At 36.2% G+C, this 24503-nt stretch overlaps 1 protein-coding gene across 1 annotated transcript in view; it reads left to right on the top strand.

Moving 5' to 3' along the window:
• The window catches only part of Radx (RPA1 related single stranded DNA binding protein, X-linked), a 66290-nt gene that overhangs the window by 16894 nt on the left and 24893 nt on the right, over positions 1 to 24503 (top strand). The window contains exons 5-11 of the mRNA XM_048335332.1: positions 1514 to 1605; positions 1710 to 1832; positions 4918 to 5022; positions 6851 to 7015; positions 8452 to 8612; positions 9637 to 9812; positions 12952 to 13025. Coding sequence (XP_048191289.1) covers positions 1514 to 1605; positions 1710 to 1832; positions 4918 to 5022; positions 6851 to 7015; positions 8452 to 8612; positions 9637 to 9812; positions 12952 to 13025 — 896 coding nt within the window. The remainder of the gene's footprint in view (positions 1 to 1513; positions 1606 to 1709; positions 1833 to 4917; positions 5023 to 6850; positions 7016 to 8451; positions 8613 to 9636; positions 9813 to 12951; positions 13026 to 24503) is intronic.

The raw sequence follows: 24503 nt of genomic DNA, 5'->3' as shown, positions 1-24503 counted from the left end.
AATTTTATGCCTCTGTCAGAAAGAATGACATTGCCCCATTCATAAGGAAATGGAAGGAGTTGGAAAACATTATACTAAGTGAAGTGAGCCAGACCCAAAGAAACATGGACTCTATGGTCTTCCCTCATAGGGAATAATTAGCACAGGTTTAGGCTAGTACAGCAGAGGATCACAAGAGCCCAATAGCTATGCCCTTATGAATGCATAAGATGATGCTAAGTGAAATGAACTCCATGTTATGGAAATGACTGTTATATCATTGTTGTAATTACTTTCAACATGCCATGTGAAACCGTAGCTTCTATTGTTGATGATCTTTTTGTATCCCCTCCCTGTGGTTGTACCCACACTATCACTGTATCTTATCTGAGTACATTGGAAACTGTATATATTGGTATTAGAACTAGGGAGGTGAAAGGGAATATCAAAATCAAGAGACAAAGGATAGAAAGACAAATGACTCCAAAAGCAATACTTGCAAAACCAGTTGGTGTAAACCAACTGAACAACTCTTGAGGGGAGAGGGAAGGAGGGAGAGGGGAGGGGGGAATGAAGGAGGAGGTAACAAACAGTACAAGAAATGTACCCAAGGCCTAACATATGAAACTGTAACCTCTCTGTACATCACTTTGACAATAAATAAGAAAACAAACAAAAAAGGCTTCCCACTACATCTGGGATGACAAACACGTACCACCATGCCAAGGTTATTCCTGTTGAGATGGAGTCCTGTAGATTTTTCTGCCAAGGCTGACTTGGAACTGTGATCCTCTGAATGTAGGCCACATACATAGTTATACTTGGTATATATAAATCACCAGTACTTGGCATGTGGCTGTTTTTGACACCTGTGTAAAATATAGTGTCATGTGTTTTCAGTTACTTTTGAAATGTTTATGAACAAAACAATTTAATAACTAAATTTTGCTTCTAAAGAATGTAAGCTGGGCTGGGGATATAGCCTAGTGGCAAGAGTGCCTGCCCCGGATACACGAGGCCCTAGGTTCGATTCCCCAGCACCACATATACAGAAAACGGCCAGAAGCGGCGCTGTGGCTCAAGTGGCAGAGTGCTAGCCTTGAGCGGGAAGAAGCCAGGGACAGTGCTCAGGCCCTGAGTCCAAGGCCCAGGACTGGCCAAAAAAAAATAAAATAAAAATAAAAGAATGTAAGCTTAATAATGGTTGAAACTAGGGGTGAGTTTAATGATTACTGTGTTTTACCAACTCTTAGGTCTGCTTAACCTTTTTATAATAATCATAAAATGGTTTTGGATCTGGCTAAATAAATTCATGAACATTTAAAATATTTCCTTATAAGATATCTTAAATATTCATTTTAAATGCTAATTACTAAGAATCAATTCATTATCATTTTATTAAAATCTATGCCAAATGAAACTGTAGCAATTATACAGATACACATTTTTTTACTCATGACAAAAGAATTATTTTTTCACTGCTTAAAGGTGCAATAACTATTTTATAATTTGGAGTGTCTTCTTTTTTTTTTAGACAAGAACTGGAAGATAAGCCAAGAAATTATATCTGCGATGTGATTGGCATTTTATCTTTTGTAGGAAGGGTCCAGAGGTCAAAAAAGAGAGGTAAACTTTTAAAATGGAAATAGAAAAATTATTTTAGCAAACAATCTTGTGTTCATATGCATATAATCAACTGTCTTAATTTTTTTAATATTCTATCCCTCTAGAAAACCATGAAGATTTTTGGTCATATCGCTGGATTCACATTACTGATGGAACTTCAGAGCAACCATTTATAGTGGAACTCTTTTCTACATCTCAGCCAGAAATCTTTGAAAATATTTACCCAAGTACCCAATTCTTAATACTTTTGTTTTTATTTTGGGAACAAGGAGTATTAGCTTTAAAAATAGTAGAATAAGTTGATTTGCAGAGGTGACATGATATGAGTTAGCAAACTCAGTCTGACAACATGTTTAAATCTTTTCTATACTAATATCATATTAGCATTATAGATAATAAGTACCTTCTTGTCTATTCAAGAGTTCCTTGGGATTAAATCCAGCTTTGCAGAAAACAGATGTCCCTATCCATTATCATTGTTAGAATTTCACATGTTAAAAATGCGTTAAGAGCCAGGCACTGATGGCACAAGCCTATAATTCAGAAGGATAAGATCTGAGGATTTTGATTTGAAGCCAGGTTTGGCAGGAAAGTACAAGAGACTCTTATCTCCAATTAACTAGCAAAAAGTCAGAAGTGGAGGTATGGCTCAAGTGGTAGCATGGCAACCTTGGGCAAAAAAGTGAAGAGCTTGAGGCCCTGAGTTCAAGCTTCATTACTGTCATGAAAAATGCTTAAGATTCAGTGTAACAAACACAGGCAGTCAATTCCATTGATATCTATTTGGAAATTGACTGAGTAGGCTCACTGAAGAACATGGAGCACTTTACTAATATGGCATTAACTGGGAAAGGATTAACAGACTGTTTAATTAAATAATGGGAATGGTAAGTTTGATTCCATTTGAATGTTAAATTAATATTAGGCTGGTGTGTTATAGGAAGTGGTCAGTATTCTGCCTACTTTGGGTTTGACTTTTCCCATGTATATATTCATATATAAGGTATTTTCCCACTAATTCTGTTGGAAAGTATTGTATGGATGCCCTATTATATATAATCATAGAACAGGCTAGTCTTCAGATTCATCATGATAAGAAAAAGGTATATTTAATATTTTCAACAATTTTAGTATTTTCTTATTCAAATTCAAAGCATAAAGCTATTTTATGTATGATATGCTATCTTTCATTTTGGACAGCATTAGGAAACATTTCCATTGTTTACCACTTCTAACTTTTTAACTAGCAATAAGCTAGATATTGTAGAAAACTAGGAGCCCTAGAGACTGTGCACAGTACTGTTCTGCTGCTGTTATTCTCTATATAAAACAGTACTACATAGTTCTGTTTCATTACATTTCACCCTTAGCTTGTTTTTTGTTTTTGTTTTTGTTTTTTGGCCAGTCCTGGGGCTTGGACTCAGGGCCTGAGCACTGTCCCTGGCTTCCTTTTTGCTCAAGGCTAGCACTCTGCCACTTGAGCCACAGCGCCACTTCTGGCCGTTTTCTAGATATGTGGTGCTGGAGAATCGAACCCAGGGCTTCATGTATACGAGGCGAGCTCTCTTGCCACTAGGCCATATTCCCAGCCCCACCCTTAGCTTGTGAGAGAACATTTTAGTAATATATCTAGATATAACAGAACCTTGTCCCCAACTTTGGGAAGGAGAGTTTTGACTATAACCAAGGCATGGGTTTCCAAGGTCAATGCCTATGACTCCTCTGGGGATAAAAATGATTGGCAGTGATGATTTCTGCTGATATTTAAGTTACCTCATTTCAGGAGGATTTTATGGCCAAATACTTTTCCCTGTAGTCACATTAACCAACTCTCTGTTTAACCTAAGTTTGGGGTAAGGATTTCTCACTTAAACATTGCCAACATTTCTTTCATATTTTTATATTTCTTATGATAACGCAAAATATATCTTTCTTTTATTTTTTAGTAGCATTGGGTTTGAACTCAGGGCCTGCAGCTTGGTAGGCAAGCACTCACTAGCTGGGAAAGAGCACAAATCCTAGCAGATTTTAGAAGTTTCTTTATTATTCATGTCTATATAGTTCTTTTAAAGGAAACAACGTAAGTTATAAGTTTTCTTAAAATTTGGATAGGTTTCCTTTGTCTTCATTGCTATCAGTTAAAGATCCAGTAACTAATGTACATAGCAAATTTATAGTTATGCTTTGGAGTAATTTTTGTTCTGAAGTGAAAACCTGCTTTTGTGAGGTTTCATGAATTTGCCTTTAGTTATTTCCTAGTTTGTAAAATAATTGTTTGAACAGATGAAGTAAAAATAATGTTGAGTTATGATACTTAAATATTATGAATAAATTAATAGGTAGGTGGGTAAATGCAGTTGATAATTTTAAAAGTAGTTGAAGACTAAAGATTAATCTCATTTTGAAGGTCCTTCGTAGCTTATTATGTAGGATAGCAAGATATAGGAAATAGATTACAAAAGCCTTGTCATTGAGTCTTCACTTCTAATTGAGCTTACATAAGAAATACAAAACATTTACATAAACAAATAGAAGTTAATACTCTATAGTGCTGATAGAAGGATTCATAGTAGCTTGGAGTTCAGTGTTAGATTTCACTCAATCAGAAGCAATCAGTGAAAGTATCATGGAGTAGCTCAGCTTTCTTCAGTTATGTGCCCCATTAGAATGAACTGGCAGGTTGGGTACCAGTGGCTTACACCTATAATCCTAGCTACTCAGGAAGCTGAGCTCTGAGGATTGCAGTTTCAAACCAGTTTAGGCAGACAAACCTCAGAAAATCTTATCTCCAATTAACCAGCAAAATACCAGAATTAAAACTATGTGTCAAGTAGTAGAATGTTGGCCTTGGGTGAAAAAGTTAAGGGACAGTGCCCAGGCCCTGAGTTCAAGCCTCAGTACACACACACACACACACACACACACACACACACACACACTCTCTCTCTCTCTCTCTCTCTACTTGGGCAGTCTTCATTTACACAACAAGCAAATGACTTTAGTTTTATGCAGCCCCTTTGCTTTCCAAAGAATAAGCTTCTGATACAAAACAACAGCAGAAGCTGCAGCATAATCCCTGTTGCTTCAAGTGTGGTGAGAGGAAAAGCAGCACCAGTAGCACAGAGGCGTTACTAGGAATACAGAATCTAGAATACGCCCTATTCTAGACCCATGGACTCTGAATTTGCATTTTAACAACAGTCCTATGTTATTTTGATATTTGTGAAAGTTTGAGAAGCATTATGTTAGATACTTATCATGGTATGTACTCTTCATAAAGCAAAAGTAATTTTGTGTTTTCATTTTCAACAGTGGCATATTTTATGTGTACACAGTTGAGGGTTGTCAGAAATAACAACGTAGTACCTAGACTGCTTTACCTCACCACTACAGATGAGAGCCGAGTATTCCTTGCTGGTGAGCATTTTTTGTTTATTGAACATGTAATACAATGCCATTTTACTAGAACTCTTTAGTACATTATAGTATTCAACTGTAAGGTAGCTTTATTTGCTCTTACTATAACTGTATAATTTTTTATCAAAGAATATTTGGCCTAGGATGTATATTGCTTCTAGATTACTATTGACCAAGGAAATGATTTTGTAGTTCACTGGAGAATTTCACTTATGTCTTTGGTTAACTTTATTTGCTGGCTTATACAGAGTGTAGATAACCCTAAATTGCTTGCTAGATTGAAAACAATTACATTCAACACCACAATATGGATTCTGTTAACATTATTTTCTAATTATACTAAATTTTTAATGTGTTAAATTTTGGCCCCAAGATCTCAAATTGTATTTGTATAACAAAATCTCACCACTCGTCTGTTGCTAAGCAGTCTCTCTGTATCTGTGGGCTATGATTCATAAACTCAACCAACCTCAGATAAAAATTATTTGAAAAATATGTGTGTGCTATGCACTAATTTCATTGTCATCATTAATCCCCTAAGCAAAACAATACAACAAATGTTTGTATAACATTTGTATTTTATTAACTTCTTATTCTAAAGATCACTTAAAATATGCAGAAGCATATGCATTGGCTACCTGTAAATACAATGACATTTTCTACACAGAACTTGAACATCTACAGATTTTTTTTTATTTACTAGGATCCTAAAACCGAACTGTGTCTGTTCCCTTCAAAACCAATAAGACAAAACTTCCAAGTTGAAAAAATGAGGATATTGTATGTGGTGAGGTGTTTACCAGAGGACTACCATGTTGGCAATGAGAAATCTGTCAAAAGAATTCTGGGAAAAGTGTATCATATATTAATATTGATACCTGCATTTATTTACATTAAAAGTATCTAATTTAAATATACCACTTTTAAATATGCATCAAAAATGTGAATTTAGCCAGGTGCCAGTGGCTCACACCTATAATCCTACCTACTCAGATGATTGAGCTCGGAGGATGTTGGTTCAAAGCTAGCCCGGACAGTAATGTCAGTGGAACTTTTGTCTCCAACTAGACACCAAAAGCCAGAAGTGCTGTACCTCAAGTGGTAGAGTACTAGCCTTGAGCAGTAAAGCTCAGGAATAAGACCCAGCCCTGACTGAGTTCAAGTCCCAGGACTGGCACAGAAGAGAAGAAAAGCAAACCTCCAATTTAAAGACTGAGCTCAAAAATAAAAATTAAAGACAGCTCATGGATTCAGTATAGTTTTTACATGATGCTATGCTCTTGAGTATTCTAAAACTCAGTTATTTTTCAGACCATGCCCATCATCTGGATGGCTAGGAAAAGAATTATTGTTGTTTTTCTCTCTGTCATTTTAGCATATTGTAGATAGTTGTACTTTAGTGCATTTAAGTTCTAATATGTCTATCTTGGGATTTGTTTGCCATCTTTTTTTTTTTTTTTTTTTTTTTTTTGGCCAGTCCTGGGCTTTGGACTCAGGGCCTGAGCACTGTCCCTGGCTTCCTTTTGCTCAAGGCTAGCACTCTGCCACTTGAGCCACAGCACCACTTCTGGCCTTTTTCTGTATATGTGGTGCTGGGGAATCGAACCCAGGGCCTCATGTATACGAGGCAGGCTCTCTTGCCACTAGGCCATATCCCCAGCCCTGTTTGCCATCTTTGGAAAAGTACATATTACATAGTGAATAAGTAAACTTGACACTTTCTCTTGTTGATACGAAAGATTGTTTTAATATTAAACTTTTATACAAAAAAAAGTACATGCAATTTGTTACACTGACCTTTTTTTTCCCTCTTCTTTTGTGCTTGTAGGTCAGAGAGGCCAGCCATATCCCTATGAATCTAAGGTTAAAAACTTCATTCGATGGGTTAAAACAAAGACTGATTCTGAGAAACTGAAGAATGCTGTTATTGGTGGATACTACCCTTATCCACCAGTGCCATCAACATTTTCCAAGTATAGTCGTTCTTCTAAAGGTACTGATGGACTTGCCAATCTCCACATGATGAATTTCTATACTATATATATATAGCAAAATGTTCACTTAGTCATCTTGATCCTTTTCTTCTACAGGAGTGAGCCCATAACACACACTGTATGATTCTTTTGTCTTAAACATAGTGTGCCTTCTTAAAGTTAATATTTTGATATTTTTAGAAGGGGAGAAAAGGAGCAATGTAGAAATGGCTTGGGATAATAGCATGCATTGATTTTGAACGCATTAGGATCAGATTTGTTCTTGGTAAATGGCAAGTAATGAGATTACATACGCTAAAGATTTTAGTCCAAGAGACTGAGCAATTTTATATGCAAATATTAACAATTATGTTATTCTTGTGAGGTTATATGCATGTATACTAACAATTGTATTGTGTTACTCTTGTGAGGTTATGTGCATGTGTACATATCCATATTTAAGGAATAACATAATTTAATGCTAACTTTAAATTACAAAATGGACCCAGTTCCAGTACTACAAAAAAAATTAACCGGGGCATGATAACTAAAGCATGTAATCCTAGCTACTCAAGAAGCTGACATTGGAGAGGATTGTTGGTGAAGTTGAGACCTGGTGGGGAGAGGAGGTTCTTTGGGTCTCATCTCAACCACTGGCAAAAAAGTTCCCCAAACTTCATCTCAGTGGGGGAAAAAACACAATTGTGGTGGTACGTGCCTAACATGGCAGCTACAGCTTGAGCATGAAATAGGAGGATCATGATCTAGATTGGCAAGAGGAAAAGCCAGACCCTATCTCAAAAACAGCCAGATCAAACAGGACTAGAGGTGAGGCTCAAGTGGTAGGGTACCTATGTAGCAAGTATGAAGTCCTGAGTCCAAACTCTAGTACTACCCAAAAAAGATACCAAAATAAACAAGATGCTGAATTTAGAACTGGAGTATTGATAAGAAACCTAACATTAATGTACTTTTAAGCAGAATTAGTGTATGACAATTCAAAAGATTAGAAAGAGCATATCCTCCTTTTTTAAGGGATGGCATACTTGCCTGGTTTGTGAAAAAATAAACATTGAAATGCTGACAGCACCTAAACATTGCTAACCTTTTCTGTGGTCTAATGTTAGCTCTATGTTGTATATGCATGAAATAATTAAAATACATTTTCTTCTGTACAGTGACTAGGAGCACTTTATTATTTAAAATGTGACATCTGAATTATAATCAGTATGAAAATTCCTGCTACAAATGAAGACTTCACACTAGAAGCCTATATCAGAAGTTTAAATGATGAATAGTTTGCCCATAGTAGGACACTTGAACAAGAGGATGTCAAATATAATACAAAGTCTCAGAGGTTTTATATAGCAAGTTTGTGATTCCATGCAAATCTAAATATTTTTCCCTTTTTTGTTCTTGAAAAACTTACAGCTTCTTGGAAATTATTCTTTTGCAGTTGACTCGCTCGTGACATCTATGAATGAAGTGAAGAAGGTGGTAGAAGACTTGCAATACAGGGAGCAAAAGCGCATTGCCATTCGAGGAATAATTACTGCTATAAAGTACATCCCCCATAGCTATACGAATAAAAGCACCTCAGCACTGGTAACACCTCCGGTATGGTGCCAAAAAACTAGAATACATCTCTGGAAGTTTGTTATCATAACCATTATTGATACCTTGTACAATATGTATGAACTCTCACTGATGTCAACCTAAGAGAAAATTTACCTTTCTTTTCCTTTCTCTGTAACTTATTTTGAGGCAGGTAGAAGCATTAGTCACAAGTTTCTCAACGCCCTTAAACCTTCCTAGTTTTCTACATAATTTTTGAGTCTATCATGAATATCTTAAACTTCCTGGTGTTATCTATGACTCAGTCATTTCCTTAACTTTTATCTAGGCCAGAAAACAGGAAGGCTTCTGCAGAAATTTTGCTCTAAATCTGGTATAATAGGTTCTATAAGAGATAGCACTAACTCTTGTAGCATAAATGGTCTAGTAAAAGACCAGTTCTGAAACCTAGACAAAATGAAAACAAGTGAATTTTCCCCTTGCATTCATCTCTTTAAAAGCCATATCTAGGATTACGACTACTAATATGTTAATTATACACTTAATGTGCCTTTAGTTATACAAGTATGAGAAGAAATATTTATCTTCCTCTTTAAAACATTTAATAGCAAATAGATGGCTTGATCATCTTTATAAAAACAATGTTATGGCTGGGCACAATGCTTCATGCCTATAATGGCAGCCTCTAAGAAAGTGAAAATTGGGTAGATCATAGTTCAAGACCAACCTAGGCACATAGTTCATGAGAAACCCCCTCCCCCATCACAAAAAAGCTGGGCACTTGTCATCCCAGCAACACAGGACACTTAGTAGGAAGATTGTAGTCCAAGCCATGGGCAAAATTTGAGAAACCTTACCCCACAAATGCCCTGAATTCAAATCCCATAATAGGTTTCCTGCATGAAAGAATTGCCAAAAAGAATTACCAAAAGTCATGATTGCAAAGGTTTGACAAATTCATAAAATTATTTGCATATGGATGTACTATAATTAAAGAGTCTAATAAAAAAGAACTACTTTTCTATAAATTTGTTTTTAAATTTTCTCTCTAAATTGTTGGTTTTAGAGTATTAGCCAACCGTCAGCATCTCAAGCAGCTCCAGGACAAAGTCATAGTGAGGAAATAAATGGTAACCAGCATGAAGGTGATAGTCTGGGAATGTCTCAGAGTTTTCAAACTACATCTACAACTTTGAGCCCTAGCAAGAAGAAAAGAATTCTTCAAGCCCCTTGTGGCAAACTGTAAGTCATTTGTTTTAAGTACATAAATACAAAACATGAGTGTCTTTCATACATTCCTCCCAGCTTGTTATTTGGCTGATAAACTTTGGTATTTCTTAATTTGTATCAAATCAGTGTCTATCTTCTGTTCTCCTGTATGTGTGTCTGTCCCTACATTTCTCCCTTTTATAACAAATTCAACCCCACCATACACTAGTATGAGCTCATCATCCCTTAACCAATCTTATCTTCAATTACCTATTTCCAAATTAGGTCACATTCTGAGGCACTTAGGGTTAGGACTTTGTCATACGAATTGAGAGGGAGGTATAATTTAATCCTTAACAGGCTGCCTGTTAGCTCTCCTCTAATCCATTCACTCCCTCCCTCACAACAACCTTGAAAGTGTAGACCCACACCAGTGTGAACTCTGCTCGAGGATCTTATCTAAATAGTATCTGAATCACAGACCAACAAGAATCCAGATGATTTATACTGGGAGGAAAAAGAATCATGAGCCACAAGCAATTCCAAAATCTAGCAGAGAAAAAGCATTCAATTTTTTTTTTTTGGCCAGTCCTGGAGCTTGGACTCAGGGCCTGAGCACTGTCCCTGGCTTCTTTTTGCTCAAGGCTAGCACTCTGTGACTTGAGCCATAGCACAACTTTTGGCCATTTTCTATATATGTGGTGCTGGGGAATTGAACCCAGGGATTCATGTATACGAAAAGCATTCAATTTTTAACCTTTGCAATTATCCTCTCTAGCTCAGTGTAGGTACTCCAGGCCATCACAGCTCACTCACCCCTGCATGTGGTCCTATACTCTGGAACCAAAAAGATGGCCTCACCCTCTGAAAAGGTGTTGCTGCCATTGTCAGGGTTGCTTAAAGAATAACAAAAATTTTCAGCCAGAGAGTTCTGGCAGCTCCTTTGCTGCCTATAGAAGCTCAGAAGTTTGACAACTTTCCTTCATTTCATCCTGCTTATATATATATACATACCCCCTGTGGTCCAGACTGGCAGGCACTGTGCTTTGATGATGAGATGGATCAGTGATCAAAAGCCAAAGCTTAGCTAATGATTCTCTAGCCACCCCTTTGGGGCTCTCTTCAAAGCAAGCTTTCTCATTTTTTGTAGTATTGATAGACCAACACTTTTCTAAATGTTCATATCCCTTTTTACCGAACAAGTCAGAAACTGATCTCTATTTTTTACATTGTCCTGTAAACAGCAAGGAGAAACAAACCATGCCTTCAACAACTTGGCCTAGAAACTTCCTCAGCTAAATATTATGCTGTATCACTTCCAAGTCCAACTAGTCATCCATAGCACAATGTGACTAAGTGCTCTGTCACTGTATAAAAAGGATCACCCTTCCAATAACGTACTCTTCATTTGAACCCTGAACGCTGAACTCTGAACCCTCACCAGAAGCTCCTTTCTCACTCTTCTATTTCTAGCTGCATTGTGTATATGAAACGTAGTCTAAGATGATAGAAGCGTAGAAGCTTTCACTGCAATTCATTTTTCTTTTGGAGCCCTAACCATATTCTCCTTTGAAGTTTATTTTTCTGCCAACAGTATCTTCAATGGAATCTAGACCTTTTCTCTTCTTCCCTTCAGAATTCTTTCAGTTTTGACTCAATATCTAATTCACAGCCAAACCACATTTCTAGGTATTTCTTACCACAGAGTCTCACTTCCCCAGTAAGAAAATATGTACCAGCTTGCTAGAGCTGCTGTAACAGAACTCAGCAAACTGGATGGCTTCACAGAAATATTTACTTTTTAGTTATTAAATGTCTCTTACTTTACATTCTGTTTATAGAAAATTGTGTTTTCATCATCTGAAAAATGTAACTATAAGGTATTAGCTATAAAATGTCGTAATCTGCCAGAATTTTATCATTAAATTGTACTTTCATCCTTTATGGATACTGATGCTTTCATTCTTTAATAACTATCAGAATTAAGAATACCATTACAAAGAATCACATTATAGGAGAAAAAAATCTATTGATAAAATATGATCAAGATGGTATGGCATTCTGTCATATGACATTTCTGTCTCACCTTATGCTTTTAAATTTGGAAATGGACCAATAGGGGGAAAATACAGTATAGAACTTTTGCCCGAAGCTCATCAGATCAGAAGACTTCCTTAGGAAAGCGCAATTCTTCTTAGCTTCAAAATAAGATACATCTTCATTTCTATTTCAGTTCAATAAGCAGCTCCTGAACATCTACTATATGTATATCCCAGAACAAATATTTTTTAGAAAGAACAATCTTTGAGAAGATACAGACTTAGAAAGCTGAATGAAACAGGCTCTTGATAGTTTATTCATGGTGCTCTACTAACATACACAGGAACAGTTGGCCTTGACTACAGAGCACAGGGGCTTCTTGATAGGAAATAACTAGTGAGTTAATTTAGGAAGGATGGATAGGAATTCACCAGCCAAGAAAAGGGAGTTTAGGTTTATGCCAGGCAAAAATAAAAGCATGAAAGTCTAAAGTGGGATGGAATGAACAAAAACACTATGAAATAGAGTTTGGGAAACAGGAGTTGTTATCCAGAATCGTCGAACAATTTCAACATGTAAATTAGGCCATTGCACTGGTTTTCAAATTCCCATCATAGATAATGAAAATATATGCATCTTTATTTGATATTTAGAATTTATTTGATACTTACACTCCTTATAAGAAAATGTAAATCAGTTGCAGTGTTTGAATTATACTATATATGGACATTCCTCATAATTATAAGTGTATTTTAAAGCATTGTTTTAAGAAACCATGTATATGTTTTTTGTTTTTTGTTTTTTGTGTTTTTTTTTGGCCAGTCCTGGGCCTTGGACTCAGGGCCTGAGCACTGTCCCTGGCTTCCTTTTTGCTCAAGGCTAGCACTCTGCCACTTGAGCCACAGCGCCACTTCTGGCCGTTTTCTGTATGTGTGGTGCTGGGGAATCGAACCCAGGGCCTCATGTATACGAGGCAGGCTCTCTTGCCACTAGGCCATATCCCCAGCCCCAACCATGTATATGTTTTCATAAATTTGTTGGCTTAAATTTAGACTAAACTCAATTATTATTGTTTTCCATTTGGGTCTTTTTTAAAAATAATGATTGCTTATCTTATTTTTATCCTTTGTAGAATTGCTGTGCCTCAGCGAGAAGCTTCTTCACAAACAAATGGAGATACACTGGACACAGTAGGCATGGTCCCATGTATGTTGTTGCTTATTATCTCTGAAAACTTTATAGAACACTATTTTATGCAAATTATGATTTGATCTGATTCTGCATTGTTGTATCATACCTGCTAGGAGTAACATGTAAGAGCTTCATATTAGTAGAGGTCATTGTCAAAAGTACAACTTGATGTCATCACAACGGAGAAGGTAACTTAGTAGGAATTACTAGATGCTGAGAATGAAGGTTGGAGGTGAAGAGAGTGGTTATCAAGTATAAGGGGAAATCCCATAGGAGGAAGAACTTGAGGCATTTTATAGCAAAGTGGTTGTCACTGGTATTTCATATATTTTGTAACCTATAGTAGAGAAGACTTGAATAGTCTCAATACAAGTAATAAATATTTGAAGTGCTAAGTATACTATTTATCCTGATGTGATATTATACATTGTGTATGGAAACATGTATTGATATATCACAATATAGCCCACAAATGTGTACAGTTATGAGTCAAAAGAGCTTAAATTTTTTTTTTGAAAGCAGTGAGGCTATCTGAGCAGCTACCATGTATTACAAAGGTATCATAGCCAGGAAATGGTCGATTATGCCTATAATCCTAGCTATTCAGGAGGCTGGGGTCTGAGGATACAGGCTCAAAGCCAGCCTGAGCAAACAGCACCAGTAGATACTTATCTCTAATTAGCCAGCAAAAAATCTGGAACTAGAAGTGTGATATAAGTGGTAAAGCACCAGCCAGCAGCAAAGAAGCCAGACAAAAGCTTGAGGCCCTCAGTACTGGCACAAAAGAAGAGAAAATAACAAAGCTATTAAATAATCATAACCCAATACATTAAACAAGAAATAATATAGAATGATAGATAACTTGATATCAAATGTTCAAAAATTAAGCTAAAAGAAAAATAGTTGGGGAATTTTCATTTTATGTAGAGTTATCTGTTTGATTCATTTGTATATTTATTAATGGAATATTAGTAACAATTTATTAATTAAAATGTTCTGTTGCTGTTGTTTGCGCTCTCTGTATATTCTAGATGTTAATTATTTATTTGTTGAATAGCTAGTGAAGGGTTTCTCTCATTCTGTGGATTGTTTCTTTTTTTCTTGTTAACTTTGATGTGCAGAAACTTTTTGATTCAATCCCCTTCATCAGCTCTTGCTCTTATGCTCTGCAATAGTGGAGTCCTGTTCAGAATATAATAACCTATGCCTATATCCTCCAGTGTTTCAAAGTTTCAATTTGGGGAGACATTACTGAAGTTTTGAACACTAGGGCTTCTCCCTTGATTGACAGGCACTTTGACATTTGAGCTATGCCTCCAGCCCTTTTTGCTATTTTTCTTTTCTTGTGTTTTGTTTTACATCTCATGCTTGCTAGGTTAGCATTGTATTGCTGAGCCATGCCTCCAGCCGTGTTTTTCACTGGTAACTTTTAGCATAGGATCTCAATTCCTATCCAAGAGAACCTATCCTAAATCAAGTGGATCACCTGAGCTGCGATCCACCTACATTAGGCTTCTCATAATTGCTCAAATCACAGGTTAGCATCTCTGCATCCAGCTTCCCTCCTTTGAGACTGAGCTGGCCTGGAATGAGGTCTTTCCATTCTCAGCATGCTAGATACCCTTGGATGACAGATTTCTGATAGGCAATATGACACTGTCCCTAGTTATAAGTTAAGAAGAAATCTTTCTGCCCAGACTGGCCTCAGACTACATTCCTCCCATGTTTAGCCTCCCAAATAACCAGCGTTACAGGCTTGAGTCATCAGTACCTGCCTTAATCTATGACTTATTTTTTGTTTTTGTTTTAGAAAAAGTCTAAATTTTTTTGCCCTGACTGTCTTGGATCACAAGTCTCCCATTTATACTTACTGTCATAGCTGTGATGACTAGCATGAACTCCCTCACCCAACTTGTTTATTGAGATATGATCTCAGAAGCATTTTTTCTTTTGTCCAGGCTGGCCTGAAACAATGAGCCTCCCTATCTCAGCCTCCTACTCTGGTGTAATGACCGGTATGCACCCCTCCACATACCTGGTAGTTGAGATTAAATCTTGCAGTTTTTCCCCAGAGTGGCCTTGAACTGCTGATTCCTGTCTCTGAAGTAGCTAGAATTACAGGCATGAGCCACCATCAACCAGCTCAAAGTTTCAGATCTTACGTTAAGATCTTTGATTCATTTGCAGTTTATTTTTATGCAGGGGGGAAAGAGGAAATATAGAGGAATTTCATCCATCTGCATGTACATAACCAATTTTCCTAGCACCATTTGTTGAAGATGATGTTTCTTCTCCAGCATTGTTTTTTTTTTGGCAGATTTGTCAAAAATACAACTTTTCATATATTCATATAAAGTAGTATGAACATACTTACTCTTCATCTTCTCAGTTTTTCCCTCCTCTTCCCACTATTATGCACCTACAAACAAAGCCTGGTATGTATACATTCCTGCCATTCATTTTCTATTGTATATTAATTGCCCTCAAGGAGGTTCACTATGCTATTTCACAGATGTGTATATGATACTTCAGTTACATTAACCCCTCCCTAGTGAGTGCCCTCTTCCTCTTTCCATGTCCCCCTTACCAACATATTATTCAACAGCTTTCATTGAATTCTTTATGCCATCTTCACGCATCGATAAACAATGAATGTGATTAGGGGACATTGTATGTGTATGAGGAAATATCACAATGAAATGTCCTTAGATCACCAATATAGCTCATTTTAAAAAGAAAATGCGAGCTGCTTCTAAAACAATTATCTTCTGAAATGAAAAATAAATGGCTCCAGAAAAGGCAATTTCTGAAAGCAAAAAGATGTCCTTAAGTTGATGATTTTTCCACATGATTTTATGTCATCTATGAACTAAGAAATTCAAATTCTATGTTACTTGAATACTGCCCAGCAGTATGTGCTGACATTTTTCAGTGTTGGTTGTAAATTACACTTCTTTAAGAAGTCTGTAAAATATTTTCTTTTTTTATGAAAAGTCATGGCCTCATGACTAGCTGCATGTGTTCCTCCATCCATTTGGAGGTGCTCTTGTGCACCTCTCAAAATGTAACCACTGTCAATATTAAATGAAAGCATTTTCTTCTCCAGGAAGGCATAATTATCTTTCATTTTGTGTTAATATTCATTTTTGAAAACCTTTTACAATGAAGTAACCATATCAGGCACTGGTGCATTTTTCACAATAAATAAGTTAATCATCACTTTTTTAAAGAGAAAGTTACTATAAAGACAGACTTAAACTGTTTCTATGTTAATAGCACATCCTTACAAATATACACTTTTAGTTAACATATGTAAGTAGGAAGCGTATTTTTCAATTGACAGTAGAGAAAAATCTTAAAAGCAAATCTTATTTCCTTTCTTTGCTTTTAGGTTGACTGAAATTTGGATTCATTTCCAAAATGCTTTACTATATTGTATTATTTTATAGTACAATCTAATTCTTGTATGGGGCCTGTAGAGTGATTTGATCATATTAGATCTTGTATGGGACTATCTTTCTTGCTTCCACTTCATCTTTCTTTCTTCCACTGCCTAAGTAGCTGGGATTACTGGCTTGTGCTACCATACATGATTCCTTTCCAGTTGTTGTTTCTCTCTCCCCCCTCTCTCTTTTTCTCTCTCTCTCTGTCTGTGTCTGTCTGTCTGTCTGTCTGTCTGTCTGTCTCTCTCTCTCTCTCTCTCTCTCTCTCTCTCTCTCTCTCTCTTTCTCTCTCTGTAGCCAATACTGGGTTTCATTGAATTTAGGGCCTGAGCGCTGTCCCTGAGCATTTTTTCTCAAGGCTAATTCTCTACCACTTGAGCTACAATTCCACTTCTTGCTTCTTTGTGGTTTACTGGAGATAAGAACCTCCTGGACTTTTCCTGTGCCCACTGGCTTAGAAACATGATTCTTAGATCTCAGCCTCCTGAGTAGCTAGGATTACAGGCATAAGCTGTCAGCTCCCTGCTTCAAAGTATTTTGATACATGATTTTGCTGGTTGTCGCATGATATGACGATGGCGTATTTCAACAATTCTATTCTAAAACTTTTTAATCTTGACTTTCATTAAGTAAGAACCATTTTCAGGAACTGAACTTGCAGCCCAGTAATAGAGTGCTTGATAACATGCATAAGGCCTTGGATCCAAACTCCACAATCCATCCATCCATCTATCCCTGTCTGTGTTAACCTTACCTATTATATTTATATAGGCTAGCCAAGAGTCATTTTTTATTTCATAAGTCATATTCTAAATAGACTGTTATCTACTATTAAATACTTTGTCTAAAAGTATTTTAATGAGCATTTAAAATAGTTTTAGTAAAATAGCAAAAGGAGAAATATGATCTTAGAAAAAAATTTCCAACTAAGTATAAATGCTTATATTTGTGCCAGTACTGGGCTTGAACTTAAGGTCTAGGTGCTGTCCCTTAGCTTTTGCACTCAAGGCTGATGCCCTACTACTTGAGCCACACCTCCACTTCCTCAATTATTTAAAATAATTTTCCTCAGAAAGTACATTTTACCTGGCTTCTAAGTTTTGAAAATTATGGCCCAAAACGTAGTTATTTCTAGATTTCCTGTTTCTCTGCCACATACCTGAGAAAGCAATTGCATTTCTATTATTCACTTAGGAGATTGGTGATTAACATTCACAAAGATTTGTCTGTTGGCATCTACTTAGAATAGCCCGTTTACCCTATAGACACTAATATGGGGCTTCCCACTTACATAAAGATACTCCTGCCTCTTTTTTGAATATGTATGTGTCAGTTTTGTACAATTTTACTTACCTCCTAGGCATTAGTCATTAGGAATTAATTTTTATCTTTCCCTTCTCTTTCATAGTATATGGAAGAAACTTTTGTAAAAGAGTAGAATTCATCATGTGTCAGGCTAGAGAAAGAAATACAAGACTAGCCTGCTAAACCAGTAATAAAAGGAAGAATTGCCATCTAAATAAACTGGCAGATTAAAAAGCTCCAAAATGACCCCAAAACAGAGAAAATAAGAATGAAACATAATATAAATATATATATATGGTCAAAATGTGAATGAAAAATCTATGAGTGTCAGAAACATAGAAGTAACTTAAACCTAATAATGAACCGGAACCAAAACTAAATCTGCTCATGGACATCTCAGACCCAGATAGATACCTTAAGTGATCATGAGGTAAACTATAACAACCACAGGAGAATGAGAATACAGAACACAAGCTTCTCACATATGAAGAACTAGTATAAAATTGAGAGGTTATGGAAAGGCAGAGAAATTATGTTTATCAATTTAAGCAATTAGAGAGCTTCCTATATCTCCTTTGCAGACTGTAGGGAAGTCTTCTGAGAGCCATTACAGCATGGAAGTATGTTGCAATTCACATGACTCAAGTCATGGAAAAAAAGTAATATGATTTTAGAATTCATGGAGGAAAATGTTTTTTCTCAACTAAGTATAACTTCTTTTTTTTGTTCTACCAGTAATGTTGATAATTTTTCATCTCTATTAAGGAATATGCTTACAATATTTGTTTACAAATGTATTTATCAGAGTTTGGTGTTGGTAATTTTGTCCTCATAGAATGGGTAAGGAAGTGTTCCTTTATCTATTTTTGACAGTTTTGAGAAGAAATGATATTAATTCTTCTTTAAATGTTTAGTAAATGTCATATGCTGATGGCTTACACCTGACTAGCTACGACTGAAGTTTGGAGTCAGCCTGGGCAGAAAAGTGCCTAAGATTCTCCTCTCCAATTAACTAGCAAAAATCCATACGTGAAAGCTAGAATTAATTTATAAACGTAGAAGTAAACAATTTGGGGTTGAATGCAAGTGAGCACAAGTATATTAACCAAAATATGGTATTTTCAAGGAAGAATTCAGACAGTGTAATTCCTTATAAAATGCTCACAGCCCAATAAAATAAACATCAGGAAAGGGTACTTGAAAGATGGAGTCGAGGGGAGGGTAGTAATGGAATGAAGAGAGGAAATGTGAAAGAAGAAATGGAGTGATAAAGGTGATTTTTATAATCACAGATTGTATCTGCACATATTGTACACCTTTCAATAATAGAGATTTGTAATTATATTTCATATAGGAAATAAAAAGTTGAGGTAGAATTTCAGTATTATTCTGATTTGTATTGTTGAGCATTTTTATTCTTCTAAGATGACTCTCTTTATTTCAGCCCATTTATTAATTGAGTTGTTGGCTTTTTGAGGATTTAATTTTTAAGTTTTCTGTATATTCTGGATGTTAGGCCATTGTCTGATGCTCAGCTCAATTAAAATGGCCATTATCAAGAAAAAAAACAATAAAAGATGCTGGCAAGGATCTGACCAAGAGGGAACTCTAATATAATATGTTGGTGGGAATGTAATCTTGTTCAACCATTCTGGAAAGAAGTATGGAGGTTTTTCTCTATCCAGAAATTCCACTCCTGGGAAAAGATTACAAATCAAGTTACAGTAAATCCACCAGCACAACCACATTTATTGCAGCACTATTCACCATAGCCAAGGTACAGAAAAGGCCCACAGGCCCCTCAATGAGTGAATCAATCAAGAAAATGTGGTACATATTGTACCATTTGTATCGAAATGGGAAGACCTGGGAAAGTTATGTTAATTGAAGTAAATTCAGCCCAGAGAGACAGAGGGTGCATGTTTTCCCTTATATAGAGAAGCTAGATTTAGTTTATATGCTTATAAGTAAATATGCTGAGTGTTATACAGTATATATGACTGAAATATGGTAAATTCAAGGTAAAATTCAATGTCATTTCTTGGAAAGGCAAAGTCGAACTTCAGTAAAATAAAACACCAGAAAGCAGGTACTGGAAAGAGGTGGAGTAGGAACAAGGGTAAAGTGTTAGATGAATGATAGGAGAAGAGGGAGAGAATGCAGTCATGAATCCAATGTATATCCTACAGAATGAAGAAGAGGGAGAGAAGGGGTTTGTAGGGCAGGGATGGATGAGAATGTTGAAAGTAGTGACAATGATCAAGTTATATTATAACCTATCTCATAGTTGGTCTCTGAGTTTATCCTACATCAAGTTCATTGAGTATTTTGGATATCTGGATGTCTGTCTACACATAGGAAGGCAATTTAGGGTTGTTATTTCTTCAAATATTCTTTCTGCCTATTTCCTCTCTTCTAGCTACTGTAATATGAATGTTGCTCACCTTGAGTTAATCCCTCAGTTCCCTGGGATGTTTACTTTTATCCTTCTTTTTAGCTTCTAATCCTCAACCGACCATCAGATTTGCTGATTCTCAATCTGCCTGCTCAAAAATACTATCAAACCCTGTAATATTTTTCTTTTTCAGTTACTGAATTATCTCTAGACTTTCTAGCTACTTCCTTTTCATGATTTTTTTCTGTGATGTTATGATTATGTTCAAACTTGATTTTTCTGGTTTACTTTAGATCGTTACTTGTGCTTTTTCTTTAGCTCTTTGAACACTTATTTTTACTTTTCCACCTTTTTTTTGCCAGTCTTAAAGTGTATGTATTATAAAGTCTAATATCCTCTCAAGTGAGTATTTCTGTTGATTGATTTGTTCATTTGAAAGAACTGCTCTTTTCTACTTCTTTCCACACCTTTGAGTTCTTGTTAAAAACTAAACAGTGGAATATTATAACATCCCAAATGAATATCCAGACTATTTTCCATTTCTAGGTTTGCTAAAGCTCTTTCTTGTTGAATGCTCTATTTGCCCCTTTTTCTAATGACTATTCCCAGAGGGTTTTTTTGCAGAGACTATTACTGGTGTGATGTCACTAAAGTTTTTGTCCAATAGCTGTGTTCAGCTATTGTTCTGACAAACATTTCTCTCAACAACAGAACCTGAAACGAAAGACCATTTCTACCAGTCTTTGAACATCGGCTCTCTGCTCAGACCCTTCTTCAATAACACTTAGCTAGACTGTCACTGAGCCTAGAGCCTTAGGGGAAAGTTTAAGGCCTTTGATCTTTTCTGAGAATGCTATGTGGACTGTGCCTGTCCTTGGCTTTTTAAAGGATACATGAATGCTATTGAATGTGTCCAAACTGAAGTTTCTCCCTTTTCCTCCGTGGCCTTAGGCTGTTTACTTAATGTCTCAACTGCAGTCTTCTGCCCCAGGTATCTGTGAGTTATTTTCCTACTTCTCCTTGTTTCAAGCCATACTAAATGTTTTTGTTGGTTTGTTGTTTTTTTGTTTTTGCTTTTTTTTTTTTTGCAGACTGAGTAAGTTTCAAGTTAGGTGGAACAGAGTAGGTATCTATATTTCAGGTGTATCCTAGACAGACCTATGTAATAATAGAGTGAGTATAATATGTAATAATATGTGAGTATAGTCTGCTTTACCGCTACCAGGATCAGGAACAGGGTCCATCAATGGGAACTGAGGCTCTGTTGAGAATGAGCAAGAAGAGGTGAACAAGTGAAAGTAGCACAAAGCTTTCCTAGCATTTTTATTTGGTTTTGTTTTATTGTAAGGCCAGCTTGAACTTATGGCATGGGGGCTCTCCCTGAGCTTTTGTGCTCAAGGCTAGCACCCTACCACTTGGGCTACAGCTCCAGTTCCAGGTTTGGGGGTGGATAATTGGAGATTTCCTGACTGAAGTTTCTTGGCCAGGCTGGCTTTGAACCACAGTCCTCAAATCTCAGCTGCCTGAGTAGCTAGGATTATATGTGAGAGCCACCAGTATCTTTTCCTGTAAAGGCTTATTTATTTGGAGGTGGGTTTTTTTTGTTTGTTTTTTACTATTTTAAGTAGTTGTACAAAGGAGTTTCTATTCAGTAAGGCAGCATTTTTAAGTTGTCATTTCCTTGACTTAACATTCACTTGATCACTCTAACCCCTTGACCATTTCCTAGGATTTTGACAAAGTTAGTTCTGACAGTTTCTACTAATCTTTCAATATTTCTTTTGAGGAGACAGAAGCTTTGAGATAATCACTAGGCGATTTCACTAGACTCATAAGGTTTTGTTGCTTCTTGATAACATTGTCATCAGCTACTGATGATAAATACTTAGCTCATTAATTCATAATGGGTTGTAAAATGATCAAATCTGTTTCTACCATTCCTTCTTTCTTTATTAGCTGAAAAGGATCTAAAGATAAACTTCCACTCATTTGTTATTTGATCATCTAGCTATATAGGTTATTCAATAAAAATACAATGGAGGTTTTGTATTTCTCTTGACCAGTTTTCACAATAATGAACTGGATCCCCAGCATCCTCCATAAGTGGTCTGTTGGTGTTTTTGTTTTGGTGGTTTCCATATTATGAATTCATAGATTTACACATATTTAATGTCTTTTATTTAATGCAATTGTCACCCTTATTGCTACTCACAAGTCCCATCTTCATGGAGTAGGAAACTTTTCATATTTACTTTTGAGTACCCTGATAATGTATGCTAGATTTTTATGCTATCTGGTTTAACAACATATTCTCAAACTCATATCAAGCATTTCTTGCTCCAGACATGTAACCAGTCATTTTCCTACCTAGCTCTGATAGAGCATTCAAAACAAACAACTATAGCAGTGTAGGTACTCCTTTATATTACTTCATTCCTACCTCTAAGCCTGCAGTGTATAGGACCAGAAAATGTGCTGTTTCCATGGATTATTAGTTGGTTGATTGTTAAAACAAATTTTGTCATGATTTTCACATTTATATGTCAAATTCACAACTAAACAATTCTCACTTAGAATAAAATGGAAGAGAATTACTTTTTTCTGTTCAAAAATCCTGGCTCTGAAAAATCCTAGGGGTGTCAGAGTACTACATATTAACTAATTTGCATTAACCCACTGTGTAAGTCGTTTTTTGTCACTGTAACAAAATAACTAAAAAGAGGAAGAAATTATTTTAAATCACAGATTCAGAGATTTAAGTCCATGGCTAGTTGGCTCCATAGCATTTAGGCTTGAGGCAAGGCACAACATCATGGTGGAAAGGCATGATAGAGCTACTTACCTCGAGAGCCATGAAGCAGAAACAGTAAGAGCATCAGGGACGTGGGCATTCCCTCCAGTGACTTTCTTCCTCCAATGAAGCTCCACCTCCTTTTTGTTATTACCTCCCAATAATACTACCAATTATGAATTCGACAGCTAATTAATCCATTTAAGCAAGAGTCCTTAGGACCAATCACCTATCAATGATTGAGTCTAACAGCTGGTTTTTATTTTTAGAGTGAAGATGTACTTCACATCTAAACCATAATACCCACCACATATGAAAATAGATAGAGAATAATCATTTTCAAGTTTTTGTTTGTCTTTTTCATTCATGTATAGCCCCATTAGACCTGTGAAGTTATTGTAGTTTAAAGTTACTTGTAATAAACCTTTATGGTTCTACTATCAAGTTGATATTTGGGCCTCTTTTATTTTAAATCATAGGTATTGCTTTCTTTAAATGTTTGATTTTGTTTTACAGTCTGAGTCCTTTTTATTTATTTATGTTATTGGCATGTAGTAAATTATATATAGTAATAACTTTGATCAGGACATTTCCATGTATGCATTTGTCCTTGGATTACATTCACTTTCTTTTTGCCAGTCCTGGGGCTTAAACTCAGCATCTAGGTGCTGTCCCTGAGCTTTCAAGCTCAAAGCTAGTGCTCTACCACTTGAGCCACAGATCCACTTCCAGCATTTTTGGTAGTTAATTGGAAATAAGGATCTCATGGGATTTCCTACCCAGGCTGGTTTTGAAAAATGTTCCTCAGATCTCAGGCTCCTGAGTATCTTGGATTACAAGCACAAGCCAGAGGTGCCCAGCTTATATTTCATATTTTTATATAACTCCAAGTCAAATATACCAAAGTTGATATATTTGAAGAACTTTGGTTCCCATTTTTTGTTTACTTACATTTACATTTATTGGATTTAGCTCAGAAGAGTTAATATTTTATTCAAATATATTAGTTGTACAAGGTAGCTCATCATCTCTCTCACCCCTTCCTCCTCTTGCTAAAATGACCCAGCAGCCCCACTTTTGGGTATCTATCCAAAAGAACACAAACAAAATCACAGTAAAGCCACCAGCACAACAATGTTCATCGCAGCGCAATTTGTCATAGCGAGAATCTGGAACCAGCCCAAGATGCCCCTCAGTAGACAAATGGATCAGGAAAATGTGGTACATATACACAGTGGAATATTATGCCTCTATCAGAAAGAATGACATTGTCCCATTTGTAAGGAAATGGAGGGACTTGGAAAAAATTATACTAAGTGAAGTGAGCCAGACCCAAAGAAACATGGACTCTATGGTCTCCCTTATTGGGAATAATTAGTACAGGTTTAGGCAAGTCACAGCAGTGGATCACAAGAGCCCAATAGCTATACCCTTATGAACACATAAGATGATGCTAAGTGAAATGAACTCCATGTTATGGAAATAATTGTTATATCACAGTTGTAACTACTTTCAACATCCCATGTGTATCTGTAGCTTCTATTATTGTTGATGTTCTT

The sequence above is a fragment of the Perognathus longimembris genome, chromosome 28 (genome assembly GCF_023159225.1).
Source record: "Perognathus longimembris pacificus isolate PPM17 chromosome 28, ASM2315922v1, whole genome shotgun sequence".
Taxonomy (NCBI): domain Eukaryota; kingdom Metazoa; phylum Chordata; class Mammalia; order Rodentia; family Heteromyidae; genus Perognathus; species Perognathus longimembris.
This window is presented reverse-complemented; position numbering and strand designations above follow the sequence as displayed.